Source organism: Heterodontus francisci, chromosome 5 (genome assembly GCF_036365525.1).
Source record: "Heterodontus francisci isolate sHetFra1 chromosome 5, sHetFra1.hap1, whole genome shotgun sequence".
Lineage (NCBI taxonomy): Eukaryota > Metazoa > Chordata > Chondrichthyes > Heterodontiformes > Heterodontidae > Heterodontus > Heterodontus francisci.
This window is the reverse complement of record NC_090375.1, coordinates 200,158,947-200,185,584: the sequence shown is the minus strand read 5'-3', so window position 1 is coordinate 200,185,584 and position 26,638 is coordinate 200,158,947. Positions and strand designations below refer to the sequence as shown.

The following is a 26,638-nucleotide window of genomic DNA, read 5'->3' as shown; positions in this document are numbered from 1 at the left end:
CAAATAAGTTAAGATCCTGAACATTGCTACATTCCGTGCCACAGGGAGCACAGTCATCAGCTTCGTGCATTGAGGTTTCCTATTTTTAAATGTAGTTTTTCTATGTGGTTGACTGAAGCTGGTGAGGGAGATCAGAGAAAGATAAAAGATTAAAAGTCCTCGAAAAAAGGAAAAATAAACATTTTTGTTTGTATAAGTGAACAAAAATAATGCTGGACTGTAAATAATTAAAGCCATGCACATTACATTATTAATAAAATAGAAAAGTTATAAGTATAGAATGATACAATTTATTTCTATTCATGCGGATTTTATTACTTCAATTTTTACCTTCTTTAGGGAAAAGTTCATATCACATAGTCCAGGGTCAGAGAGCCTGGTAATGAACCCTGTATTCTTACCAGATCTGCAGATTCTATAAAGCTTGTACAGCAGCTTAACATGATCAGATACTGCCCTGTGCTTGTGTATTCTTAAAGGCCGAGAATAAATATCTGGCTGACTTTTATATTCAGTCTAATTGGAGGTGGGGGGGGGGGGGGGGGTGGGTGGTGGGTGTGCACAAGCAGTGAGAGGAACATCTACCCAAGATTGGCACTGAACTCAGCTGAGTTTCCATTTTCACCTACAATATCATAGTGGCTGAGATAAAGGAGCAAATCATTCCTGCCATCAGCTGCTGTTGATCTTAAACGCCTGCAGCAACTTAAAGACCATTGCAGTATTTCAGGCTTAAGAGAGGAATCATTGTCAGGAGCTTGTGCATGTCTTCCAGTGAAGGGCTGGAAAACTCACTGTTCTGATACAGCAGTGTAAATGTTACTTGAGTAAGTGCACCTGAGGAAGGACATACCCTCCTATGTCAAGTTAAGTGATCCATTTGGTAAGAGGCTGCTCACTCTAGGGACCTGGTTATGTTACCTCAAAAAGTTCAATGTACTCACTAGGCAAGGTCGGAAAACGCACGCATTTCTCATTGATGCAACTGCAAAGCACATGACCAATGTCGTCACCTCCGCACAGTCAGACAGTGCTCGTGGTGCAGCAGGAGACTTTTGCTGCACTTCCCTCATGCTTTTCTCAACACCCTGCTCTTCTGACAACTTGTTCCATCTACTGTAACAGCAAGATGACATTCTAAAAGGAAAACAGAAAATGGGTGGAAACATCTGTGGAGAGGGAGACAGAGTTAATATTTCAGGTCGGTGACCTTTTGTCAGAACTAGGATTCTGGCACAGATATGATGGGCCAAATGGCCTCCTTTTGTGCCATATATTTTTTATGTTCCTATTACATCCTAACTCATTCTGTTTTGGTTTGGTTTCACTTGCTGAAGTTAAATTTCCACTGCCCCAACAAAAAGGCAAAGCTTGCTGAAGAGAAGATCCTGACAGGTCAATCATAAAAAGAATGAACTTGCATTTATTTAGCACCTTTTTCGACCTCAGGAAGCCCTCACAGCTAATGCATCACTTTTGAATTGTCCTTACTGTTGTGATTTAGTAAAATCTAATCATATCTACCATGGGCAGCAGAATGAGACATTCATAAGGATAAATGCCTTCCCATTAATCGGCTCCAGGACATCACTGCAGGCGTTCCTCAGGGTAGTGTTCTCGGCCCAACTATCTTCAGTTGCTTCATCAATGACCTTCCTTCAATCATAAGATCAGAAGTGGGGATGTTCGCTGATGATTGCACGGTGTTCAATTCCATTCACGACTCCTCAGACACTGAAACAGTTTGTACCGACATGCAGCAAGACCTGGACAACTTTCAGACTTGGGCTGATAAGTGGCAAATAGCTTTTGCACCACACAAGTGCCAGGTAATGACCATCTCCAACAAGAGAGAATCCAACCAATGCACCTTGTCATTTCAATGGCATTACCATCGCTGAATTTCCCCACCATCAACATCCTGGGGTTAACATATGTAATATTCTGGATATAGTTAGTCTAATACAGAATATCTAAAGAGTCAACTACGTTAAAAGAAACAGGAGCCTTATTGAAACAGGTCTTACTGCTATGGTTACATCTTCCAAGAGACTGCATGATGATCTACACCATATGATGTTACATCACTTCCTGTGATGAGATACACAGTATGATTAGCATATTAACCCATTAACAACCAATGCCCAATAGAACACATTGTACGACACCATAGACCAGCACCTTAACTGACCAGCCATACAAATACTGTGACTAAAAGAGCAGGTCAGAGACTGGGAATTCTGCAGCGAGTAACTCACCTCCTGACTCCCCAAAGCCTGTCCACCATCTGCAAGGCACAAGTCAGGAGTGTGATGGAATACTCTCCACTTTCCTGGATGGTTGCAGCTCCAACAACACTCAAGATGCTCGGCTCGACACCATCCAGGACAAAGCAGCCTGCTTGATTGGCACTCCATCCAACGGCTTAAATATTCACATCCTCCACCACCGGTACACAGTGGCAGCAGTGTTTACCATTTACAAAATGCACTGCAGCACCTGCCAAAGATTCCTTCCAAAGCACCTTTCACGACCAAACACCAAGAAGGATAGGGCCGCAAATGGTTGGGAACACCACCACCTGCAAGTTCCCCTTTGGAGCTCCAACTCACACACCATCCTGACTTGAAACTCTATTGCTGTTCCTTCTCTGTTGCTGGGTCAAAATCCTGGAACTCCCTTCCTAACAGCATTGTGGGTGTACCTACCCCACATGGACTGCAGTGGTTCAAGAAGGCAGCTCACCACCACCACCTTCTCAAGGGCAATTAAGGATGGGCAACACTCACATCCTACAAATGAATAATAAATAATTCCAATTAAAAAGAAAGATTTGCATTTATATAGCACCTTTCACAACCACTGGAGTGCTTTACAGCCAATGAAGTACTTTTTGAAGTGTAGTAACTGTTATAATGTAGAAAATGTGGCAGGCAATTTACACACAGCAAATTCCCACAAACATCAATGTGATAACCAGATAATCTGTTGTCAGTGATGTTGACTGAGGGATATATATTGGCCAGGACAGCATAACTCTCCTGCTATTCTTCAAAATAGTGCCATGGAATCTTTTACATCCACCTGAGAGGGCAGATGGGGCTTCAATTTAATGTCGCATCTGAAAGACGGCACCTCTGACAGTGCAGCACCTCCTCAATACCGCACTGACGCGGCCCTGATTTTGGTGTTCAGCTCCTGAAACGTCTGACTCAAAGTCGAGAATGCTACCAACTGAGCCATGGCTGACACATATTTAATCCATTCTCCCCTTCTTCCAGGGGAAAACTGACCATAACAAGAGGGAGATAAGCTGCACACTAGGATACTTCTCTTAAAAATTGAACCCTCATATTTGAGCAGGCAACCCCAAGATCCAGGGCAGAGACCATATGGTGAAAGCAGGAAATGGGGAAGCCGTCGGCCTGGTCCCTGCTGTGGGTGTGTGGCTCATTGCTCCTGATCTCTTTTGAAACTCAATCTTACACTTACTGGGGCCAAATTGTGTCCTTGTTTCTGGGTGGAAACAGGGCAGTCGCTCTATGAAAATTGTAGTGTAGATCTTACTGCCCCATTCCTGCTGTCATTTCCATCAAGGCCTAGGCAACCACAGAAACACATGGAGGAATCATTAAAGAATGCAAACCGGAATCCTATGACTTCACTAGCGCTCTAGCACCATTTTCATTCACTTTCATGCTTTAATTTTCAGTGCTGGCCTTGTTCAATAAACGGGGTTCACATGCAAATTGATATTAGGAGAGTTGAAGTAGATTTACTGAGAGCTTTCTCTGGCTGAAATTGTTCTTTATTGGCAGTATTTCCAGAGCTGGAATATGGGAGTGATATTAACCACCCTGCTACTGGCTGCAGGGAGGGGAGAAACAGGAGCAGCAGTAGGTGGGGAGGGTGGCGCGGGGTGAGGGGGTGGGTATCTCAATCAGCAGCACTTGGCCCTGCGAGGAATTCAGGAGGGAGGAGTGCTGCTTGCAGGTGGCCTTGCCCCCTCACAGGAGCTGCAGGCCTAGACTGAGCTATCTGAGGATCATTGGGGAGTACTGTAGGGGGAGAAAGTGCTTCTAACAAGAGACCATCATAGAGCAGGAGCTGCAATCAACACCACAACTGGCATTGCACTACCTGTGCCACCTAAGGCCACCACAGCTCTGAATGTCAATGCACTGGGATCATTCAGGCTGCACCTGGAGACATATGCAATATAAGTTAGGTGGCAGTGCATTTCTGCATAAGGCAGGTCACAGACACACTGCTTTTCAGGGCTAATAAATCCACCTAATTCTCCATGGACTCCAGGAGCCAGCAGGAAGGGGCTGTGGGCTTAATAGTTATTGCAGGATTCCCTTGAGTGCGGTTTTCCCAGGAGTGCAGGGTGCGAGATTTGGGAGTCCAAGTGCACAAATCACGAAGGATAGTGTACAAGTATAAAAGGCAATCAAAAAGTGTCATGGATTTTATCTCAAGGGGGTTGGTTTACAAAACTGAACAAGTGATGTTTCAGTTGTATAAAACCTTAGTCAGACCCCATAAAGGCCTGCTACCTGACCCGAACCTCACCGGACCCAACGACATGTGCCGGGTTTGGGTCGGGTCGGGTCGCATTTCCGGGTCCAGCATTCGGGTCGGTTCGGGCCAGATCGGACACGCTTATATCACCACCTCAGGTAAGTGACTCCAATGTTAATTTACTTTTTGGACGAGAAAGGTGTTCTTGTAACAGTTATTTTAAGTTTGTGCAGGTAAGGAACAAATTGAAAAACGGAAGGTAAGTTAACTGATGGTCGGGTCAGGTCGGGTCGGGTCGGGTCGGGCGCAGGATAAAAATGGAAGGACTCGGGCGGGGTCAGGCTCGGGCTCGGATGGGGTTCTGTCCGGCTCAGGTCGGGTCTCACTTGCAGAACCGAGCAGGCCTTTAAGACGCCATCCAGAATACTGTGTTCAGTTCTGAACACAAAACTTCAGGCAGAATTTGTTGGCCAATGATACTGGCATTTCAAAGGTTAAATTATGCATGACTGTGGCTTGCAGTCCCTTGAGTTTAGGAGATTGAGGGCAATCTAATTGAGGGGTTTAAAATGATTGAGGTGGTTGACAATTAGGGAAATTCAGAACAAGGGAGCGCAACTTTAAAATAGTAGCTGGAATGTTCAGGAGTGAAATGAGGAAGCACTGGTTTTTTTTGGAAATCTGGAGGCTGGGTGGGGATCATCAATTGAAAATTCCCAGACTGAGATGGATAGATTTGGATTGGATAACAGTATCAAACGATATGGAGCAGAGACAGGCCAGTGGGGTTCATGTAACCCCATCAACACATCCTTCTATATGATTTAGACTTTGGAATCAAAAACACAATTTCTAAATTTGTGGATGAAAAGAAAGATATGTATTTATGTAGCGCCTTTTGCTACCACAGCCAATGAAGTACTTTTGAAGTGTTGTCATTGTTGTAATGGATGACACCAAATTAGGGGAATAGTCACAACTGAGGGAGACTGCAACAAATTATAAGACATGTTGCTACAAAAAGTAAGGAGGTCACATATTACTTGGAAAATAAGAATCTAAACAGACTAGAGCAACAAAGGGATGCTGGAGTGTAGATACACAGATCACAAAGAGTTGTGCCACAGGTTAGCAAAGCCATAAAAAAAAGTCCGAGGGTTTATTTCTACAGTGCTAGAATTGAAAGTAGAGACATTATGTTAAAATTGTATCAAACCTTGGTCAGACAATACATGGAATACTGTGTACAGTTCTGGTCACCACATTGTAAAAAGGATATAGAGACACTGAAGAGGGTGCAAAAAAAGATTTACAAGGATGATGCCAGAAATGCGAGGTTATACCTATCACCCTTATCTAGCTTTTCTGTTACTTCTTCAGAGAATTCAATATGGTTGATCAAGCACGATCTTTCCTTTTGGAATCTGTGCTGACTAATCTTTTATTATGTTTTCACTTTCTTGATGTTTTTCCATTACACCTTTGATTAACAACTACATTATCTTTCCTACCACCAGCATTAAGTTTATTGGTCTATAGTACCCTGGGCTTGTTCTGTCTCCGTTTTTATATATAATAATCACTTTAGCTGTTATGAACAAACTGAACAGGCTCAAGAGGTTGAACGGACTGACAGACAGCCAGGCCAACCAATAAAAAGAGTTGAATAGATAAATATAGATACCTGAGACAGATGGACAGACAGACAACTTAACCTTGCCGTTTACAGAACAGCACCAATTCATCAATACGGCATTTCCAATATATAGCCTCTCTGAGTACTTTGTACATGTACTCTGAGTACATGTGCTTGGAACTACATCAAGGATGCTCAAACTAGTTTCTAAGAGGATCCTTCGAATCAGCAGGGCTGCTCTGGGGCTGCTTACACACATCTAAGGACAGAGTGTGTTTACTGATACCTCCCTTTATGTTATTTAAGATTATGAGGCAATTGAATGGACTACTGTTTTTGTCAGTGGTGTGATTTTTGAGTGATAACAGTCTGGATTTTCCTATAACAAGCAATTGTTCTCTTTTAACTAACTTCCTCAACAATGACATACACTGTTGTCATGCTCACTTGGGGTGCAGTGATGTAAATGCTGAACACAAACTGAAGAGTTACAAAAGTTGACTTTTCCTTTTAGAAACGTGGACTATGTGCTGCAAAATGACCACCTAGGGTCAGACGACCTGGCCCCATATATTCAAACTGTCTTACCGTCTGTTAAGGACAAAAGGATACATTGCAAGCTAAGAGGTGTCAATTGCACCTATTCTGAACCCATCAGGAGACATTTTTGAATTGAATGGGTTCTTCTGAAATAAAGAAGGTGTGAAATAGCAACATCCTAGTCCATTGTTGGTCACCACAGGGAGGGGGGCTCTGTATCTCCCAACAGAGACAACATGTGAGAGACTTTTAGCTAAAAAATTAGCTATCTGGAGAGAGAGGGAGAGAATCAGAACAACATCACCAAAGCCTGTTCATCCGAGAGCTGAGAGACCAAGAAAAAGCCAAAGAAGGAGGCCTGCTGTGAATTCTACACTTTAACTTGTGCAGCAGAGGACTGAAAGTGATCACTTCCTCCAGATTGAAATTTAAACCACCAGAAAAATCTAAAAACAACTTTCAAAGAGAAATTGACCTCCAAGAGGATTCAACAGGTTTACCGTAAACACCGAAAACCTACCTCACTTCAAACAACTTATCCTTTTTCCTTTCTATCTTTTCCTGTGTGTGTGTGTGCGAGTGAATGCACGTGTGGGTGCGGTTGTGACAATTTTGGAATGAATATTGCTCAATAAATAGGGCTGGATTTTATGAGCCCGCTGCCGAGATCGGCAGTGGACTCAAAAAATGGGTCGGCCGCATGCCAAAGAGCCGCCGTGATCTTAAGTGCAGCTGCTCATTTAAATAGCTGGGGTGGCCCGTCCTCCCCAATCAAGTGGAGGGGGAGGGCTGTCTGTCGCCAGCAATGGCATCAGCTGCCTATGCACAGGTGCTGGCGCCATTTTAAAAGGGAAGCCAACCCCACCGGCAGATTTAAATTTTTAAAAAAGATCTCCCCAAAAGTAAATATAAAAATTTCTTATGCCACTTTCCCACATCCCCCAATAACAATTACAATAAGTATTTGCCCTTCCCCCCAGAACACTTACCTTTTGCAAAAATAAAAGCAAAATACAGCAGATGCTGGAAATCTGAAATAAAAACAAGAAATGCAGAAAATACTCAGCAAGTCTGTCAGCATCTGTGGAGAGGGAAGCAGAGTTAACATTTCAGGTCAGTGACCTTTCTTCAGAACTGGCAAAGGTTAGAAATGTAATAGGCTAAAAGCAAATAAAGTGGGGGTGGGGCAAAAGATAACAAAAGAGAAGGTGTTGATAGGACAGGGTCACAGATAATAACTGACCAGAAGGTCATGGAGCAAAGGCAAACGGTATGTTAATGGTGTGTTGAAAGACAAAGCATTAGTGCAGAGAGGGTGTTAATGGACAGAAAAATGAACATCCCTGGCCCAAAGCACAAACATGAAAAAAACAGTGGGCAGGCACATGGTAAGAAAACCCAACTGGAAAACTTTATCAACTTTGCTTCCAATTTCCACCCATCTCTCACCTTTACATGGTCCATCTCCGACACTTCCTTTCCCTCCCTCAATTTCTCTGTCTCCATCTCCGGGTATAGGCTGTCTACTAATATTCACTATAAGCCCACTGACTCCCACAGCTATCTCGATTACACTTCTTCACACCCTGCCTCCTGTAAAGACTCCATTCATTCCCCCAGTTTCTCTGTCTCCAATGCATCTTCCATGACAGCGCTTCTGATATGTCTCCCTTTTTCCTCAACCGAGGATTTCCCCCCACTGTGGTTGACAAAGCCCTCAACCGTCTCCGACCCATTTCCCGCACCTCTGCCCTCACCCCTTCCCCTTCCTCCCAGAAGCGCAACAGGGTTCCCGTTGTCCTCACTTTCCACCCCACCAGCCTCCAAATCCAAAGGATCATCCTCCTCCATTTCCACCACCTCCAGCATGATGCCACTACCAAATGTATCTTCCCCTCCCTTCCCCTGTCAGCATTCCGAAGGGATCGTTCCCTCTGTGACACCCTGGTCCACTCTTCCATTACCCCCAACACCTCGTCCCCTTCCCATGCAATTGCAGGAGGTGTAATACCTGCACTTTTACCTTCTCTCCCCTCACTATCCAAGGCCCCAAACACTCCTTTCAGGTGAAGCAGTGATTTACTTTTACTTCTTTCAATGTAGTACACTGTATTCACTGCTCACAATGTGGTCTCCTCTACACTGGGGAGACCACATGTAGATTAGATGACCGCTTGGTGGAACACCTCTGCTGAGTCCAAAAGCATGACCCCCAGCTTCCGGTTGCTTGCCCCCCCCCCCTCCCCCCCTGCTCGCATGATCACATCTCTGCCCTGGGGGGCTTGCTGCAGTGTTCCAGTGAACATCAACGCAACTCGAGGAACAGCATCTCATTTACCAATTAGGCACACTACAGCCTTCCGGACTGAACATTGAGTTTAATCATTTCAGAGCATTATGGGCCCCCCTTTTTATTTTCAATTATTTTTTTATTTTTTCTTTTGTTTAATTTTTCTTTATTTTATTTTAGTTTGTTTCCTCATTATTTTTTCTTACCATGTGCCTGCCCACTGTTTTTTTTCATGTTTGTGCTTTGGGCCAGGGCTGTTCATTCTTCTGTCATTTAACACCCTCTCTGCACTAATGCGTTGTCTTTCAGCACACCATTAACATACCATTTGCCTTTGCTCCATGACCTTCTGATCAGATATTCTCTGTGACCTTGTCCTATCAACACCTTGCCTTTTGTTATCTCTTGCCCCACCCCCGCTTTATTTGCTTCAAGCTTATTACATTTCTAACGTTTGCCAGTTCTGATGAAAGGTCAGTGACCTGAAACGTTAACTCTGCTTCTCTCTCCACAGATGCTGCCAGACCTGCTGAGTATTTCCAGCATTTTCTGTTTTTCTTTCACTTACCTTTTACATCTTACCTTCCCCCCCCTCAAACTACATAAAGTTGAAGTTTCAACCCTTCCCACCATCCCCTACACCCATTACGTGTATTTGACCCCATCCCCCTGCTCCTGCACTGATAAACCTACCTCCTCCCCCTCCCCACCAGTGTCACGCCTCGTTTCCCCGGATGGGGATCTGAAGACACGGAAGTGCCTGCTGCCACGCCGAAGATTGCGGTGGGCCCTCAAGATCTCAGATAAGTGTATTTAAATGTATTAATTTTATTCATTTGAATATGTTAATTGTGGTCCTGTCACCCAGCGGCCGACGGGGGGGGGGGGGGGTCGCCATGGAGACTCGTCGCCGCCGAAGGATTGGGGTCTGCTGGCATCGAGGTCCGTGACGGGCCTCATCCGGAGCCATCTTCAGGCCTCCCCACCCCGCCACAGATCATGACATCGAGGGCTACTTAAAACTCAGCCCATAGTTAATCTTCTCTTTAAAACCCACAAGTAAACCTATCACTGTCTGTCTATTTAACAAATAAAACACAAAGGGGTTAAAACCCTCGTAACAAAAAACACTGTGGGTCAGTTGGAAGGTGAACAGTGGGACCACCCACACCTCTTACCACCTGGCCGTAACACTATTAAAATGATGTGTCATGCCCAGGTCTCTAAACCTGTTCCTTTTTAAGCCAACCAGTACAGAAAGCCAACCTCCTACTAATGAGTCTAAAAACAGCTAACTTCGCGACCTGCTGAAAATCCAACTCTTTGAGAGAATCCTGCACTGACTTTGATATAGGACTCCGGCTATCGAATCCACTTAACTACATTTCAGGAATGAAAATTCTTTCTTCACAGAGCCAGCAACGCATGCCTTTTTCCCAAGGCGAGCCAAATCATGTGACTTATGAACTATTCCTTTGCTTGTAATTTGTAAAAGTGCACTAGCGTTTTAATGGCTTTCTTTCTCAAGTGTGCGTGTGTGTGTTTGTGAGTGGTGAATGAGTGACGTAGCGTTACATTTTCAAGGTGAATGTGTGAATAAAAATAATCCTCTTCATTTAAACCCACGAACAGTGTGCTGCTGGTCATTCAAAATTAGCCATACGCTCAGGGGTTAAGAAATACACACATTTTCCCTTTTAAGAATGCACTGATCGTGGACAGAAAAGGGAAACTGGAGTTTCAGTTCCCTCTCAATTCTGTCTGTAACATGTGCTTCCCTCTGTTTCCTGGACTCACACAGGACGACTGCATTCGAGTAAGTAGTGAAGAAAATTACAAAATTACAGTAACATGGAGCACTAGATAAATAACTAGTCATCATTCTGTGGCCTTAAATTCAGCTTACAGATTTTTTTTAGACACTCCGCTGTTTCTAATTTTTTCCGAAGTCTCGATGACCTTGAGAGTACTTTTTTTCTACATCAAAAATGCTATATAAATGCAAATAGTAGTCGAAGTTGAGTTGGAGATATTAATTGGTTTAGCCAGTGTCTATGTTTAGTTTTAAAGGTATGTCAGCTTACACTTATTGGGAGGAAATAAGTAAGGCTAGCTACTGATATATTCAATCTGCTGCTTTGAGCATTGCTGGGAATCGACTTTCTAATGGAATGAAAGTAAAATTGTTTAAAATGTCTTTGATTTGTGATTGCTGGTTAGTGAATCTACAGTTACTGGCCGGTTGATACATTAACACTTTCTGATTGTATAATTTACAGTTACCGGATGATTGATACACTAACACTTTTTGATTATTAAATCAGTTTCCAATTGTCGCCTCTGGTTCCTTTGTCAATCACCTTAACTCTGTGTCCACTTGTTACCGACGACTCTGCCGTTGGAAACAGTTTCTCTTTATTTACTCTACCTAAACCCTTCATGATTTCAAACTCCTCCATCAAATCTCCGCTTAGCTTTTTCTGCTCAATTTGCCTCTCCCCAGTTTTTGTTTCTCTTTCTCCTCTCCCAGTTTATATTTTTCTCTCTCCCTCCCTAGTTTCTGTTTCAACAACAATTTATATTTATATAGTGCCTTTAACGTTATAAGACATCCCACGGCGCTTCAAAGAGCATTATAAAACAAAATTTGACACCAGACCTCATAAGGGATATTAGATCAGGTGACCAAAAGCTTGGTCAGAGAGGTAGAGAGTGGTGAGGTGTCGGGGACGAATTCCAGAGCTTAGGGCCTCGGCAACTGAAGGTACAGCCACCAATGGTAGACTGATTAAAATCAGGGATACTCAAGATGCCAGAATTAGAGGAGCGCAGATATCTCGGAGGGTTGTAGGGCTGGAGGATTTTACAGAGGTAGGGAGGGGCGAGACCATGGAGGTATTTGAAAACAAGGGTGAGAACTATAAAATCAAGACGTTTCTTGACTAGGAGTCAATGTAGGTTAGCGAGCACAGGGGTGATAGGGAAACAGAATTTGGTGCAAGTTAAGACTTGGACAGCAGAGTTTTGGATGACCTCAAGTTTACAGAGAGTAGAATGTGGGAGACCAGCCAGGAGTGCATTGGAATAGTCAAGTCTAGAGGTAATGAAGGCATGAAAGAGGGTTTCGGTAGCAGATGAGCTGAGATGAGGCGAAGTTGGGCGATGTTATCGGGGTGGAAACAGGATGGCGCAAATATGAGGTCGGAAGCTCATGTTGGGGTCAAGTGTGACACCAAGGTTGCAAACAGACTGGCTTAATCTCAGACTGTTGCCAGGGAGAAGGGTGGAGTCGGTAGCTAGGGAACGGAGTTTGGAGTGTAGACTGAAAACAATGGCTTCAGTCTTCCCAATATTTCATTGGAGGAAGTTTCTGCTCATGCAGTACTAGGTGTTGGATAAGCAGTCTGATAATTTTGCAATAGTGGAGGAGTCGAGAGAGGTAGTGGTGAGGCAGAGCTGGGTGTCAAAGAACAAAGAACAGTACAGCACAGGAACAGGCCATTTGGCCCTCCAAGCCTGCGCCGATCTTGATGCCTGCCTAAACTAAAACCTTCTGCACTTCCGGGGTCCGTATCCCTCTATTCCCAATCTATTCATGTATTTGTCAAGATGCCTCTTAAACGTCTCTATGGTACCTGCTTCCACCACCTCCCCCGGCAACAAGTTCCAGGCACTCACCACCCTCTGTGTAAAGAACTTGCCTCGCACATCCCCTCTAAACCTTGCCCCTCTCACCTTAAACCTATGCTCCCTCGTAACTGACTCTTCCACCCTGGGAAAAAGCTTCTGACTATCCACTCTGTCCATGTCGCTGATAACTTTGTAAACCTCTATCATGTCGCCCCTCCACCTCCGTTGTTCCAGTGAAAACAATCCAAGTTTATCCAACCTCTCCTCATAGCGAATGCCCTCCAGACCAGGCAACATCCTGGTAAACCTCTTCTGTACCCTCTCCAAAGCCTCCACGTCCTTCTGGTAGTGTGGTGACCAGAATTGCACGCAATATTCTAAGTGTGGCCTAACTAAAGTTCTGTACAGCTGCAGCATGACTTGCCTATTTTTATACTCTATTCCCCGACCGATGAAGGCAAGCATGCCGTATGCCTTCTTGACTACCTTATCCACCTGCGTTGCCACTTTCAGTGACCTGTGGACCTGTACACCCAGATCTCACTGCCTGTCAATACTCCTAAGGGTTCTGCAATTTACTGTATACTTCCCACCTGCATTAGACCTTCCAAAATGCATTACCTCACATTTGTCCGGATTAAACTCCATCTGCCATTTCTCCGCCCAAGTCTCCAACCGATCTATATCCTGCTGTATCCTCTGACAATCCTCATCACTGTCCACAACTCCACCAACCTTTGTGTCGTCTGCAAACTTACTAATCAGACCAGCTACATTTTCCTCCAAATCATTTATATATACTACAAACAGCAAAGGTCCCAGCACTGATCCCTGCGGAACACCACTAGTCACATCCCTCCATTCAAAAAAGCACCCTTCCACTGCTATCCTCTGTCTTCTATGACCGAGCCAGTTCTGTATCCTTCTTGCCAGCTCACCTCTGATCCCATGTGACTGCACCTTTTGTATCAGTCTGCCATGAGGGACCTTGTCAAAGGCTTTACTGAAGTCCATATAGATAACATCCACTGCCCTTCCTTCATCAATCATCTATGTCACTTCCTCAAAAAACTCAATCAAATTAGTGAGACACGACCTCCCCTTCACAAAACCATGCTGCCTCTCGCTAATAAGTCCATTTGTTTCCAAATGGGAGTAAATCCTGTCCCGAAGAATCCTCTCTAATAATTTCCCTACCACTGACGTAAGGCTCACCAGCCTCTAATTTCCTGGATTATCCTTACCACCCTTCTTAAACAAAGGAACAACATTGGCTATTCTCCAGTCCTCTGGGACCTCACCTGTAGCCAATGAGGATGCAAAGATTTCTGTCAAGGCCCCAGCAATTTCTTCCCTTGCCTCCCTCAGTATTCTGGGGTAGATTCCATCAGGCCCTGGGGACTTATCTACCTTAATGCTTTGCAAGACACCCAACACAGTCGTCAGTGGACATGTGAAAACTAATGCCATGCTTTTGGATGATGTCGACGAGGGGCAGCATGTAGATGAGAAATAGGAGGGGACCGAGGATAGATCCATGAGGGACACCAGAGGTAACAGTTTCGAAGCAAGAAGAGAAGCCGTGGCTATGATTAGATAGGGTGAGAGCAGCCCCACCCAGCAGGACGACAGTAGAGAGCTGTTGGAGGAGGATGGTGTGGTCAGCTGTGTCACAGGCTGTAGACAGGTCGAGGCGGTCGAGGAGGGAAAGTTTCTTTGTCACAGTCACAGAGGGTGTCATTTGTGACTTTGATAACAGATGTATTGGTACTGTAGCAGGGGCGGAAACCTCATTGGAGGGATTCAAAAAATGAAGTTCCGGAAAAGATGGGAACAGATTTGGGAGGTGACAACACGTTCAAGGACTTTGGAGAGGAAAGGGAGGTTGGAGATGGGATGGAAATTTGCAGGGACTGTGTGATCAAGGATTGTTTTTTGAGGGGAGGGCGATGATGGCAGATTGGATGTTCTCGATCTTAATGACAAAGAAGTCCATGACCTCCTCGTACTTATTTTTGGAAGTGAGGGTGGAGGGTATAGGGGTTTGATACGGTTTTGCATTAGAGAAAAGAAGCCGGGGGTTATCTTTGAATTTCCGGATGATCCTGGAACAGCGAGCAGTTTTAGCAAATGAGAACAGGACTCGATAGTCTTTTAAGAGGTCCAGTCAGATCAGGAGGTGAATGGTTAAACCCTTTTTTAAAATTTTATTTATTTTAATTTAGAGATACAGCACTGAAACAGGCCCCTCGGCCCACCGAGTCTGTGCTGACCAACAACCACCCATTTATACTAACCCTACAGTAATCCCATATTCCCTATCACCTCCCTACACTAGGGGCAATTTACAACGGCAAATTTACCTATCACCTGCAAGTCTTTTGGATGTGGGAGGAAACTGGAGCACCCGGCGAAAACCCACGCAGACACAGGGAGAACTTGCAAACTCCACACAGGTAGTACCCAGAATTGAACCCGGGTCCCTGGAGCTGTGAAGCTGCAGTGCTAACCACTGCGCCACTGTGCCACCACCCTTTGTCCGCCATATCCTTTCAAATCAGCGTGCATTGGACGTAAGGGAACGGAGATGTGTCCCATTCCAGGGGAATGGCCAGGGTGAAAGAGAGTGAGTTTGCATGGAGGGAGAGATTGAGAGAGGGATGGAGGGCCGTGAACTCAGAGTTTCTCTCCCTCCCCATTATGTGTTTCTTTCTCTATTCCTCCCCCAGTTGCTCTCTCAGGACTCGGAGTTTCTCTGCAGTTTTTGTTGGCCCTTTTGCCATCATTCACGCAAGTGACAATGAAGCAATGTGTTTCCGAATAGCAGGGGTGCCGGCAGGTCCAGACATTGCGGGGTGGTTGCAAACTCGGGCATGAGGAATCCTGAGGAGCAGGAACTATTGTTCCCGATCTGCCAACAGCAGCGCCCGGGAAACCAGTCACCCCCTTCCCGGAGATTCCTGATGCTGAGAGGCAGATAGAGAGAGACAGTGGGGGGGCACGGTAGAAAATGTGGGTTTTGAAAAGGTTTTGAAAGGAAGGGGATGTGGCTGTAGCAGACGTAAGCATTACCCAGACAAGACACGGGGCGAGGAATCAAAAATCTGTTGTGGCCATTTTAAGCACTATAGTTTTTTTCTTGAAGGATTTGGAGAAAAAACATGAACAACTCAGCATTGAATAATAGCACATCCTCACCAGGAACATTCAGAGGCAGCAATTTCACCTCCAATGACTCAATTAGCTGCGATTCGCCTGGAACCACTTATAATGCCGCTTTAATAGCAATTTATGCTATTGTATTAATGGGAGGTTCTGCTGGAGCCGTCATCATGACTTGGAAAATCAAATCTGATGGAAAATCAGCGACATCCACTGCTGTGATCAATCTTATATCGGTGCACACTTTCTTTCTCCTAACTGTGCCATTCCGCATCTCCTATTACATTCTTGGTGAGTGGAGATTTGGTGAAATATTTTGTAAGCTGGTCAGTGCGATGATTCATGTTCACATGTACCTGTGCTTCATGTTCTACGTGGCCATAGTTGTCATAAGGATGATCAGTTTCTTTCGAGAAAAGAAGAGAATGCAGTTTTACCAGCCTTGGCATGCCAGTGCTGCCAGCCTGCTCATCTGGGCACTGGTGCTTCTTGGTGTTTTGCCGCTCTTTCTTTCATATTTTGACAGCTCAGAACAGGATGGAAAGAAATGTTTTCAATTCACGACTACAACTGCCTCACAATTTCTGCAGGCTGTGAACGGCCTCGCTGTTATTACTGTGTTAACAACGTTCAGTGTTTTACTGACCATCCAGGTGTGTATACTGGTACAATTGGTGATCCGTTACGAAGGTATCCGACGTAACCAGCAAGAATTTGGAGCTCAGACAAAGACATTGTTGTTCATATTGGTTATGATATGTTTTGTCCCATACCTTGGGTTCAGGTTGTTCTACATAAACCAAATTGTGACTCACCCTTGTTCACTGACCTTACATATCATTAATGAAGTATTTTTAGCACTGACTGCATTGAGCTGTTTTGATGTGCTTACCTTCCTAGTGGCTGCCTTCTGAGAAATCAGCCACTTCCAAGTTAATTGTGAGTCAGTGCCAATCTTCACGTGTAATGCAAGTATTGAAGGTGTTAGAATTGGTGTAACACAATGGTTGCTATAATATGTGTGAACATTGATGGACAGTTTCAGTGTGGACAGCAACTTGTTAACAATGAACACACACTTATTAGTGAACCAACTCCGCCAGACGCCATTCATTCTTCAGGTTTGAGATGCCAGTTTAGCTGAGCCTTGCTCCTGATTCAGAAGGTTTTGTGTGCGAGCCCATAATTCAAGTTGATACTACATTTTATTTATTATTCATTCATGGGATGTGGGCGTCGCTGGCCAGGCCAGCATTTATTGCCCATCCCTAATTGCCCTTGAGAAGGTGGTGGTGAGCTGCCTCCTTGAACCGCTGCAGTGCATGTGGGATAGGTACACCCACAGTGCTGTTAGGAAGGGAGTTCCAGGATTTTGACCCAGCTACAGTGAAGGAATGGTGATATAGTTCCAAGTCAGGATGGTGTGTGCCTTGGAGGGGAACTTGCAGGTGGTGGTGTTCCCATGTATTTGCCACCCTTGTCCTTCTAGTTGGTAGAGGTCACGGGTTTGGAAGGTGCTGTCTAAGGAGCCTTGGTGCGTTGCTGCAGTGCATCTTGTAGATGGTACACACTGCTGATTGATGAGGGAAGGGCTGTAGATGTCATATACATGGACTTCAGTCAGAACATAGAACATAGAACATACAGCACAGAACAGGCCCTTCGGCCCACAATGTTGTGCCGATCCTTTGTCCTCTGTCAAGGACAATTTAATCTATACCCCATCATTCTCCTTTATCCATATACCTATCCAAAAGCCTTTTGAAAGTCCCTAAAGTTTCTGACTCAACAACTTCCCCGGGCAAGGCATTCCATGCCTCGACCACTCTCTGGGTAAAGAACCTTCCCCTGACATCCCCCTTATATCTCCCACCCTTCACCTTAAATTTATGACCCCTTGTGACCCCAGTCAGGTGTTTGATAAGGTTCCCCATGGTCGGCTGATGGAGAAAATGAAGTCGCATGGGGTCCAGGGTGTACTAGCTAGATGGATAAAGAACTGGCTGGGCAACAGGAGACAGAGAGTGGCAGTGGAAGGGAGTTTCTCAAAATGGAGACGTGTGACCAGTGGTGTTCCACAGGGATCCGTGCTGGGACCACTGTTGTTTGTGATATACATAAATGATTTGGAGGAAAGTATAGGTGGTCTGATTAGCAAGTTTGCAGACGACACTAAGATTGGTGGAGTGGCAGATAGTGAAGGGGACTGTCAGAGTATACAGCAGAATATAAATAGATTGGAGAGTTGGGCAGAGAAGTGGCAGATGGAGTTCATTCAGGGCAAATGCGAGCTGATGCATTTTGGAAGATCCAATTCAAGAGTGAATTATACAGTAAATGGAAAAGTCCTGGGGAAAATTGATGTACAGAGAGATTTGGGTGTACAGGTCCATTGTTCCCTGAAGGTGGCAACGCAGGTCAATAGAGTGGTCAAGAAGGCATACGGCATGCTTTCCTTCATCGGACGGGGTATTGAGTACAAGAGTTGGCAGATCATGTTACAGTTGTATAAGACTTTGGTTCGGCCACATTTGGAATACTGCGTGCAGTTCTGGTCGCCACATTACCAAAAGGATGTGAATGCTTTGGAGAGGGTGCAGAGGAGGTTCACCAGGATGTTGCCTGGTATGGAGGGCGCTAGCTATGAAGAGAGGTTGAGCAGATTAGGATTATTTTCATTAGAAAGACGGAGGTTGAGGGGGGACCTGATTGAGGTGTACAAAATCATGAGAGGTATAGACAGGGTGGATAGCAAAAAGCTTTTTCCCCAGAGTGGGGGATTCAATTACTAGGGGTCACAAGTTCAAAGTGAGAGGGGAAAAGTTTAGGGGGGATATGCGTGGAAAGTTCTTTACGCAGAGGGTGGTGGGTGCCTGGAACGCGTTGCCAGCGGAGGTGGTAGACGCGGGCACGATAGCGTCTTTTAAGATGTATCTAGACAGATACATGAATGGGCAGGAAGCAAAGAGATACAGACCCTTAGAAAATAGGCGACATGTTTAGATAGAGGATCTGGATCGGCGCAGGCTTGGAGGGCCGAAGGGCCTGTTCCTGTGCTGTAATTTTCTTTGTTCTTTGCTGCCACTGTGCATCGGTGGTGGAGGGAGTGAATGTTTGTAGATGGGGTACCAATCAAGCGGGCTGCTTTGTCCTGGATGGTGTCGAGCTTCTTGCGTGTTGTTGGAGCTGCACCCATCCAGGCAAGTGGACAGTATTCCATCACACTCCTGACTTGTGCCTTGTACATGGCAGTACTGAGGGAGTGCTGCATTGTCAGAGGTGGTGTGTTTTCTCAGAGCTGTTAAACTGAGACCAGTTCGATTAGATTACATTATTCAGAGAACAGGAAGAGGTGGGTCAGGGCGGGGTTGGTTAGATTCCTGACATCTGTCAATATTCCTCCTTACTCAGCACCACCAAATAACAGATTAACTAGGAATACACTGAACTGCTGTTTGTGAGTTCTTGCTGTGTGCAACATTCTGCATAGTTGTTCACATTCCAACATGCCCAACATTTCAAAGAAATCATTATATGTGAAGGGTTTTGCAATATCTCTGAGACATAAGGGCTAAGCCTGTCTTTATTATTCTCATTGGCTCTTCAGTTGTGCATGAACTTAGTAAGAAAACCGTAACTCCCATTTAATGTGTTTGCTGAGCATTGATAACTTCGTCTTCATAATGTAATTTGGCAAATTCCATTTCAAGTTTTGTAACAGAAACATGAATTTAATTAGCTGTACTCCACCTAGTTCTGTATTTTGTTAGACAGTGAGGGAATTGGGAAACAGGAAGAGGTGGGTAACTGAGGAAGATGGTTTTATGAACAATGTTGCACAACATGCACCAGCCATTTTGAACAGAGCATATCCCTTTTCTTTATTAACTATCGTCCACCTGTAATCTGCTCAGGTCTCCCACATATCCTGCCTTCATCAAAGACCAATAACCTGACAGAAAATGGTCAAACTGCTGTAATTGGCAAAAATTCATTATTTCTCGAGCTGTTCATACGATGCATATCAGTGTGATCAAAATAAAGATATTGCTTTTTTAAAATTCATTCATGGGATATGGGCGACGCTGGCAAGGCCAGCATTTATTGCCCATCCCTAATTGCCCTTGATAAGGTGGTGGTGAGCTGCCTTCTTGAACTGCTGCAGTCCATTTGGGGTAGGTACACCCACAGTGCTGTTAGGAAGGGAGTTCCAGGATTTTGACCCAGTGACAATGAAGGAACAGCGATATAGTTCCAAGTCAGGATGGTGTGTGACTTGGAGGGGAACGTGCAGGTGGTGGTGTTCCCATGTATTTGCTGCCCTTGTCCTTCTAGTTGGTAGAGGTCGCGGGTTTGGAAGGTGCTGTCTAAGGAGCCTTGGTGCGTTGCTGCAGTGCATCTTGTAGATGATACACACTGCTGCCACTGTGCGTCGGTGGTGGAGGGAGTGAATGTTTTTAGATGGGGTGCCAATCAAGCGGGCTGCTTTGTCTTGATTGTATATATACATATATAGATGTATAGATAAATACAACCAAAGCACTGTGATAATCTATTATAAATCATACCTGATAACACATTGTGATAAATCTGTAAATTGAACCTGATAATGCACTGTAATAATCTATTGTAAATTACACTTGATAGTGGAGTGATAATCTGTAAAATTACACCTGATAACACACTGTGATAATTTTGTAAATTGAACGTGATGATGCACTGTGATAATGTATTATGAATTACACCTGAAAATGCACTGTGTTAATCTGTAAATTGAACATGATGGTGCATTGTGATCATTACGGCCCTTTCAAATTCACAGTCAAATTTAACAAATTTCATAGTCACAGTATTTTAAGAAATGTGAATTTCATGATTTCACGTATTTAAATCGTAAATTTCACAGTATTGCAACAAACCTTGAAAATGATCTATTTAAAGTAAAAAAAAAGGCAAAGGAGGTTCTGGGTTCAAATGGCATTTATTGTATACTCAAAAACTATTGTAAAAAGCCAACTATAAATAGGTCACATTCTTTACTCACTGAAGTCAGTGGTTGAATGTGAGCATGGAACAACCTGTTACTGTCTCTTTCTTCGTTCCCAGTCTCTGCACTGTCAACACCTGTCTGTGTTTAGACACAGCTTTCTCTGCGTCCACAGAGATTGTTGGAATTGTCAGACAGTGCTCTGCTAGCCTTGCAAGGTGGGCAATTCTGCATTCCAAAGATTTCCAAAACTGCAGCACAGGCAAAGTACGATCCACTTCTTTTGTAATGCTTTTATAAGCAGGAATCTCCAGCCTACAGTTTTTGTCAAAAACTCACAAATAGGAATTGTATCAAATGAGCTTAGATCCACCATCAATAGGTGCTTTGTGCAGGGTCAAAGATACACACAGCTTTCAGGAACACCACAGAAGGTTGTTGAAACCTCTGAGTTGCGTTTTCTTCACCGCTTGACTCTTCCTCGTAGCAATGATATTGTTTGAGCTTCTTTCCCCTGCAAGAAAACACCTGTTGAGCACAGGCATTTAATTCAGCGTCATCAGAGTTTTGTTCGCTTGACTCCACTTCAGCCCAGAACAGTACATCCATTACTTTATGATAAGCTTTGTGGATAGTGACCTGTCAAGATTCAAACCAAGTGATTAAATCCATCAATTGTGTAGCATTGTTGGCAACAAACTGAAGCTCGTCATTTAACTGAGCATCATTTAGAAGGGTTACAATGTCTGCCAAAAACCTGTGTTTTCCGTGTCACTGTGAAATCTTCTGAGATGAAATCTGAATAGTATTTCAGGTAAGCTGCATGATGCGGTACCACCAAAACCAGGAATTCCAATGTGTAATTACTGGCTCTGAAGGAAGGTCGATGTTTTCTCCCCAATTTCTGCCATTTCAGTCGCATTTGCAACATATTGCCTGTATCGACCCTTGCGGCTAGGGCAGGGTTTGAAGATCTTTTTAATGTCACTGCCCAGTATATCGACTTTACCAAACTCGCTTTTCCACAGCTCACCGACAAGAGAAATTATATGTGCATTACATGTAACACGGACAGCATTAGGCATTACACCCTGGAGCACAGATTTGAAAGATTTTGTCACATAAGTTGCATTGTCACTAATGAAATCTACACTGTATTTCGAAATGGTTTTTATTATCCCTTGGGAAACTGTGGTGTAATTAACAGCTTCTAAGTGAATGCAGTCTGCGAACACTGTTGTTAGCTTTCCTGTCTGTACATCTTCGGCCTTACCAGACATAAATCAAACAAAACATGCAGCATAGTTGTCTTGCTCATCGGTGGACACATCACAAATAATTGCAAAAGATTCACATGCATTAATCTGAGACTTCATCTCCTCACAATGTGTAGCAAAAGCCTTCGGTAGGTAGTCCTGTCATAATTTGTTTGCACTTGACAAGCAACCACCATGTTGCACATTATGTTGAATGAATACCTGCAGCTTTGGGTGATCATGTTTTTCCAATGATATGCTGCCATTTACAAAAACATCGACAAGTTCCGTTGTAACCAACTGACGATTGAGCTCTCTGTCGACTTCATATGAAGGGATAGAATTGTTGCTTGTTTTTTGCATGTTCGTTTTCCGGCAATGCGGTGTCTGATGCTCTCTTTCTGCTGTGATGGCTTTCGGACTCTGAGTGGCACTGAGCCATTGCCCACCGTGTGTGATCCAATGAAACATTGCAGCTTGTACGAAACAGTATTTCATCATCAGCATGCAGAATTTGGCTTCCAAATTCTTTCACTCGATGTGCTGCAGTAATGGTTGCGGCCGTTTTTGATTTGCTTATTCCAGCATTCTCACTTGTCTGCAAATACTTGAGACTGCTTCTCTCAAAAGGCACTGAAAGCCCTCCTTCATTTAGCAATCAGCGAAATGAGCCTTGTGTCAACAAATAAAATGCACGAAATTCACAAAATGGCTGATTTTATGGTCCTTGACACATTTTTCATGGCTGTGAATTTGGTAGGGCCCTAGTAATATTCTATAAATTGAACATGATAACTCACTGTGATAATCTGTAAGTTACACCTGATAATGTACCATGATAACAGATAAGTCGCCAAAACCAGGCAGTGATGGCAGGTGTGCTTCCCTGAGGGATATTAGTAACCAGTTGGGTTTTTACAACATTCCAACAGCGTTAACAGACATTTGTCCGGTGCCATCCCACACATTAGCAGATTTATTGAGTTCAGTTTCATAACTTGCCATGGAAGGATTTGAACTCATAACCACTAGACTACTGGTCCAGTATCATCACCACCATATATCCTACCCCACCTTTCCCCAACTATCACTTTGTCAGTAGGTATTTCTTCTGAGCCTGATTGTACTTTTCATGCACAGCTGAAGAGCCAAAGAAAAATGAACTCTCGTAACACATTCTCAGTGTCTTAACAACATGATCTAATGCCTTAACAAGCTTGAGGGGCTGAATGGCCTATTACTGTTCTATGTAATACCACCTCCATTGTGTAGTGCCATTAAACATATTCCATCCCAGATTTTGTGGCAGACATTTCAATACCTTTAGTTCACTCCATATCTTGTGACAAATGCAGTCGGTGTAGGGACTGAAACAGGAAGTACCATATGGGAAAGGATGATTCTGTGCAAAAGTGGTGCACAACATACAGATCCTGTGTCCTTTACTCGCTACTAATTCACTGGTAGTTTCCCACAGCAAATGTTCAAATGGAATATGGCAGCATAGTGGTAATATTACTGGGCTAATATTTCAGAGAGCCAAGTTCAGATCCCACCATGGCAACTGGGGAGTTTAAATTCGGTTAATTAAATAAATCTGAAATAAGAAACCTTGTAGCAATAATGATGACCATGAAACTACTGGACTGTTGTAAAAACCCTGAAGGGAAGAAAATCTGCCCTCCATATCTGGTATGGTCTCTTTGTGACTGCAGACCCACAGCAATCCTTCTGAAATGGCCTAGCAAGCCACTCAGTTGTATCTCAAGGGCAATTAGGGTGGGACAATAAAGCTGACCTTGCATGTGAATAAAAAAAATCCTAAACTGTACAGACTCAGTGGTACTGTGTTTCAGACAGAACACAGTGATTCTGGGCTGCTTCACCTGTTCATATAAACTTTATTATGAGTGCACATTTATTGGTACCAGGGATGATGCTTGTACTTGCAAAATTAATAACATTGATCTAGATTCATGCATATACTGTTGGATGAAGTTACTGGAGCTGCCACAATATGAGTGCACAAAGGGAGTAGGCAGATGTACAGCACAACAGAGCACTGGGGTCACCTGCTGTTACACCATTCATTATTTAGTTTAACAGCTTCATCTATTCTCACTTCCTTTGTAAAATTGTATATATTTGCAGCTCTTAATCTAGAAATTCTAGGCCCCATGATTGTAGTCCCTAAGCTCTAGAATGGTCTCCCCAAACTCCTCTGCCTTTCTTTTTCTTTTACTGTATATAAATGACTTGCATCTTGGAATACAGGGTAGAGTTTCAAAATTTGCAGATGACACCAAACTTGGAAAAGTGGCAAACAGTGAGGATGAAATGAACCGCCTGCAACAGGACACAGGTAGCCTAGTAGAATGGGCAGACAGGTGGCAGATGGAATGCTGACAGTGTGAGATGATGTATTTTGGCAGAAGGAACAGGGAGGGGCAATATATACTTAATGGCATAGTTCTAAAGAGTGTGCAGGAACAGAGGGACTTGGGGATTCACATGCATCAATCTTCCAAGGTGGCAAACATATTGAGAGAGTGGTTAGGAAAGTCTATGGGATCTTGGGCTTCATAAATAGAGACATTGAGTGCAAAAGCAGGGAAGTTATGCTGAACCTTTATAAAGCTCTGGTTAGACCCCAACTAGAGTATTGCATCCAGTTCTGGTCACCACACTTCAGGAAGGATGTGAGGGTCCTTGAGAGGGTGCAGAGGAGATTTACCAGAATGGTTCCAGGGATGGGGGGATTTCAGCTACAAAGTTAGATTGGAGAAGCTGGAGTTGTTCTCCTTAGAGCAAAGGAGATTGAGGGGAGATTTGATACAGGTGTACAAGATTATGACAGGTTTAGGTAAGGTAGACCAAAAAAAGCTATTCCCATTAGCTGATAGTGCAAGGACTAGGGGACACGGATTTAAGGTCTTGGACAAGAGATACCTCATTCTTGGAACCATTCTAGTAAATCTTTGCATCCTCTCAAGGACCCCCAAATCCTTCCTAAAGTGTGGTGATCAGAACAGGATGCAATACTCAAATTGTGGACTAACCAGAGCTCTTTAAAGGTTCAGCATAACTTTCCTGCTTTTGTACTCCCTGCCTCTATTTATGAAGCCCAAAATCCCATATGCTTTGCTATGTACACTCTCAACATGTCATACCACCTTCAAAGATCTATGCACATAAACCCTCAGATCCCTCTCTCCCAGCACACTTTTAGAATTGCCCCATTAAATTTATATTGCCTCTTCCTATCTCTTCTGCCAAAATGTATCACCTCACACTTCTATGTATTAAATTCCATTTGCCACCTGTCTGTCCATTCTCACTATTTGTCACACCTCCAAGTTGAGTATCATCGGCAAATTTTGAAATTCTACTCTGTATTCCAAAAGCTAAGTCATTTATATATAGCAAAAAAAGCAGTGGTTCCAGCACTGACCCTTGGGGAACACTAATGTCTACCAGCCTCCAGTATGAAAAGCAACCATTTACCACGACACTGTTTTCTGTCCTTAAGCCAATCTTTTTTTATTCAATTGGACACTGACCCTCCTATTCCATAAGCCTCAATTTTGTTAACAAGCCTTTTATGTGGTACTTTGTCAAACGCTTTCTTAAATGACATAAACAACATCCATTGCATTCCCTTCATCAATCTTCTCTGTTACTTCATCAAAACATTCAGTTAGATTAGTCAAGAACAATCTGCCTTTTGCAAATCCGTGCTTGCTTCCCTAAATTAACTCAAACCTCTCCAAGTGCCTGTTGATTTATTCCCTATTATTGTTTCTAGACCCTTATCCACCAGTGATGTTAAACTAACTGGTTTGTAATTACTAAATATGTCCTTACAACCTTTCTTGAATAAAGGTGTCACATTTGCCACTCTCCAATCCATTAGCACCTCCCCTGTATCTAGTGTAGATTGGAAGATTATGGCCACCCCTTCTGCTATCTCCACCCTTACTTCACTTAGCAACCTAGGATGCATGCCATCCAGACCAGGCAACTTATTCACTCAAAGCATAGCTAACCTTTCCAGTACCTCCTGCCCATCAATTTTCACCTAATCCATCACTTCTACCATCTCCACTTCTACTGATATTTTGTCAGCATCCTTTTCCTTAGTAGACACCGATACAAAGTACTCATTAAGTATTCTCGCCTTGCCCTAAGCCCCTAAGCATATATCACCCTCTTTGTCCCTAATAGGATCCAGCCCACCTGTTAATACCTACTTACTATTTGCATGCTGGTAGAAGATATTTGGGTGCCATTTTCTGTTAAACTGCCATCCAATTCTCAAATACTGTCTTTGCCAATCTTATTTTCCTCTCTCAACTAATGGTTCTTGCTTGAAGAATTCACCTGACTTGCATCATACACTTTTTTTGGTTTCATCATATACTCTATTTACCTTGTCATCTCTGTCGCCATCCAAGGAGCCCTGTCTTGGGTTCCTTTACCTTCTGCCGTTGTTGAAATGTTCCTAGCCTGTATCTGAAACATCTCCTCCTTAAAGCTCACTCATTGTTCCATTACAGTTATTCCTGTCAATCTTTGGTTCCATTTTACCCTGGCTAGATCGCCTCTAATCCTAT

The 26,638-nt window shown here is 43.8% G+C and overlaps 1 protein-coding gene across 1 annotated transcript in view; it reads left to right on the top strand.

Moving 5' to 3' along the window:
- Window positions 1-10,760: 10,760 nt before the first annotated feature.
- The window catches only part of LOC137370245 (probable G-protein coupled receptor 34), a 40,295-nt gene continuing 24,417 nt past the window's right edge, over window positions 10,761-26,638 (top strand). Inside the window, exons 1-2 of the mRNA XM_068032619.1 lie at window positions 10,761-10,806; window positions 15,766-16,435. Of these exons, the coding sequence (XP_067888720.1) occupies window positions 15,782-16,435 (654 nt within the window). The 5' untranslated portion in view covers window positions 10,761-10,806; window positions 15,766-15,781. The remainder of the gene's footprint in view (window positions 10,807-15,765; window positions 16,436-26,638) is intronic.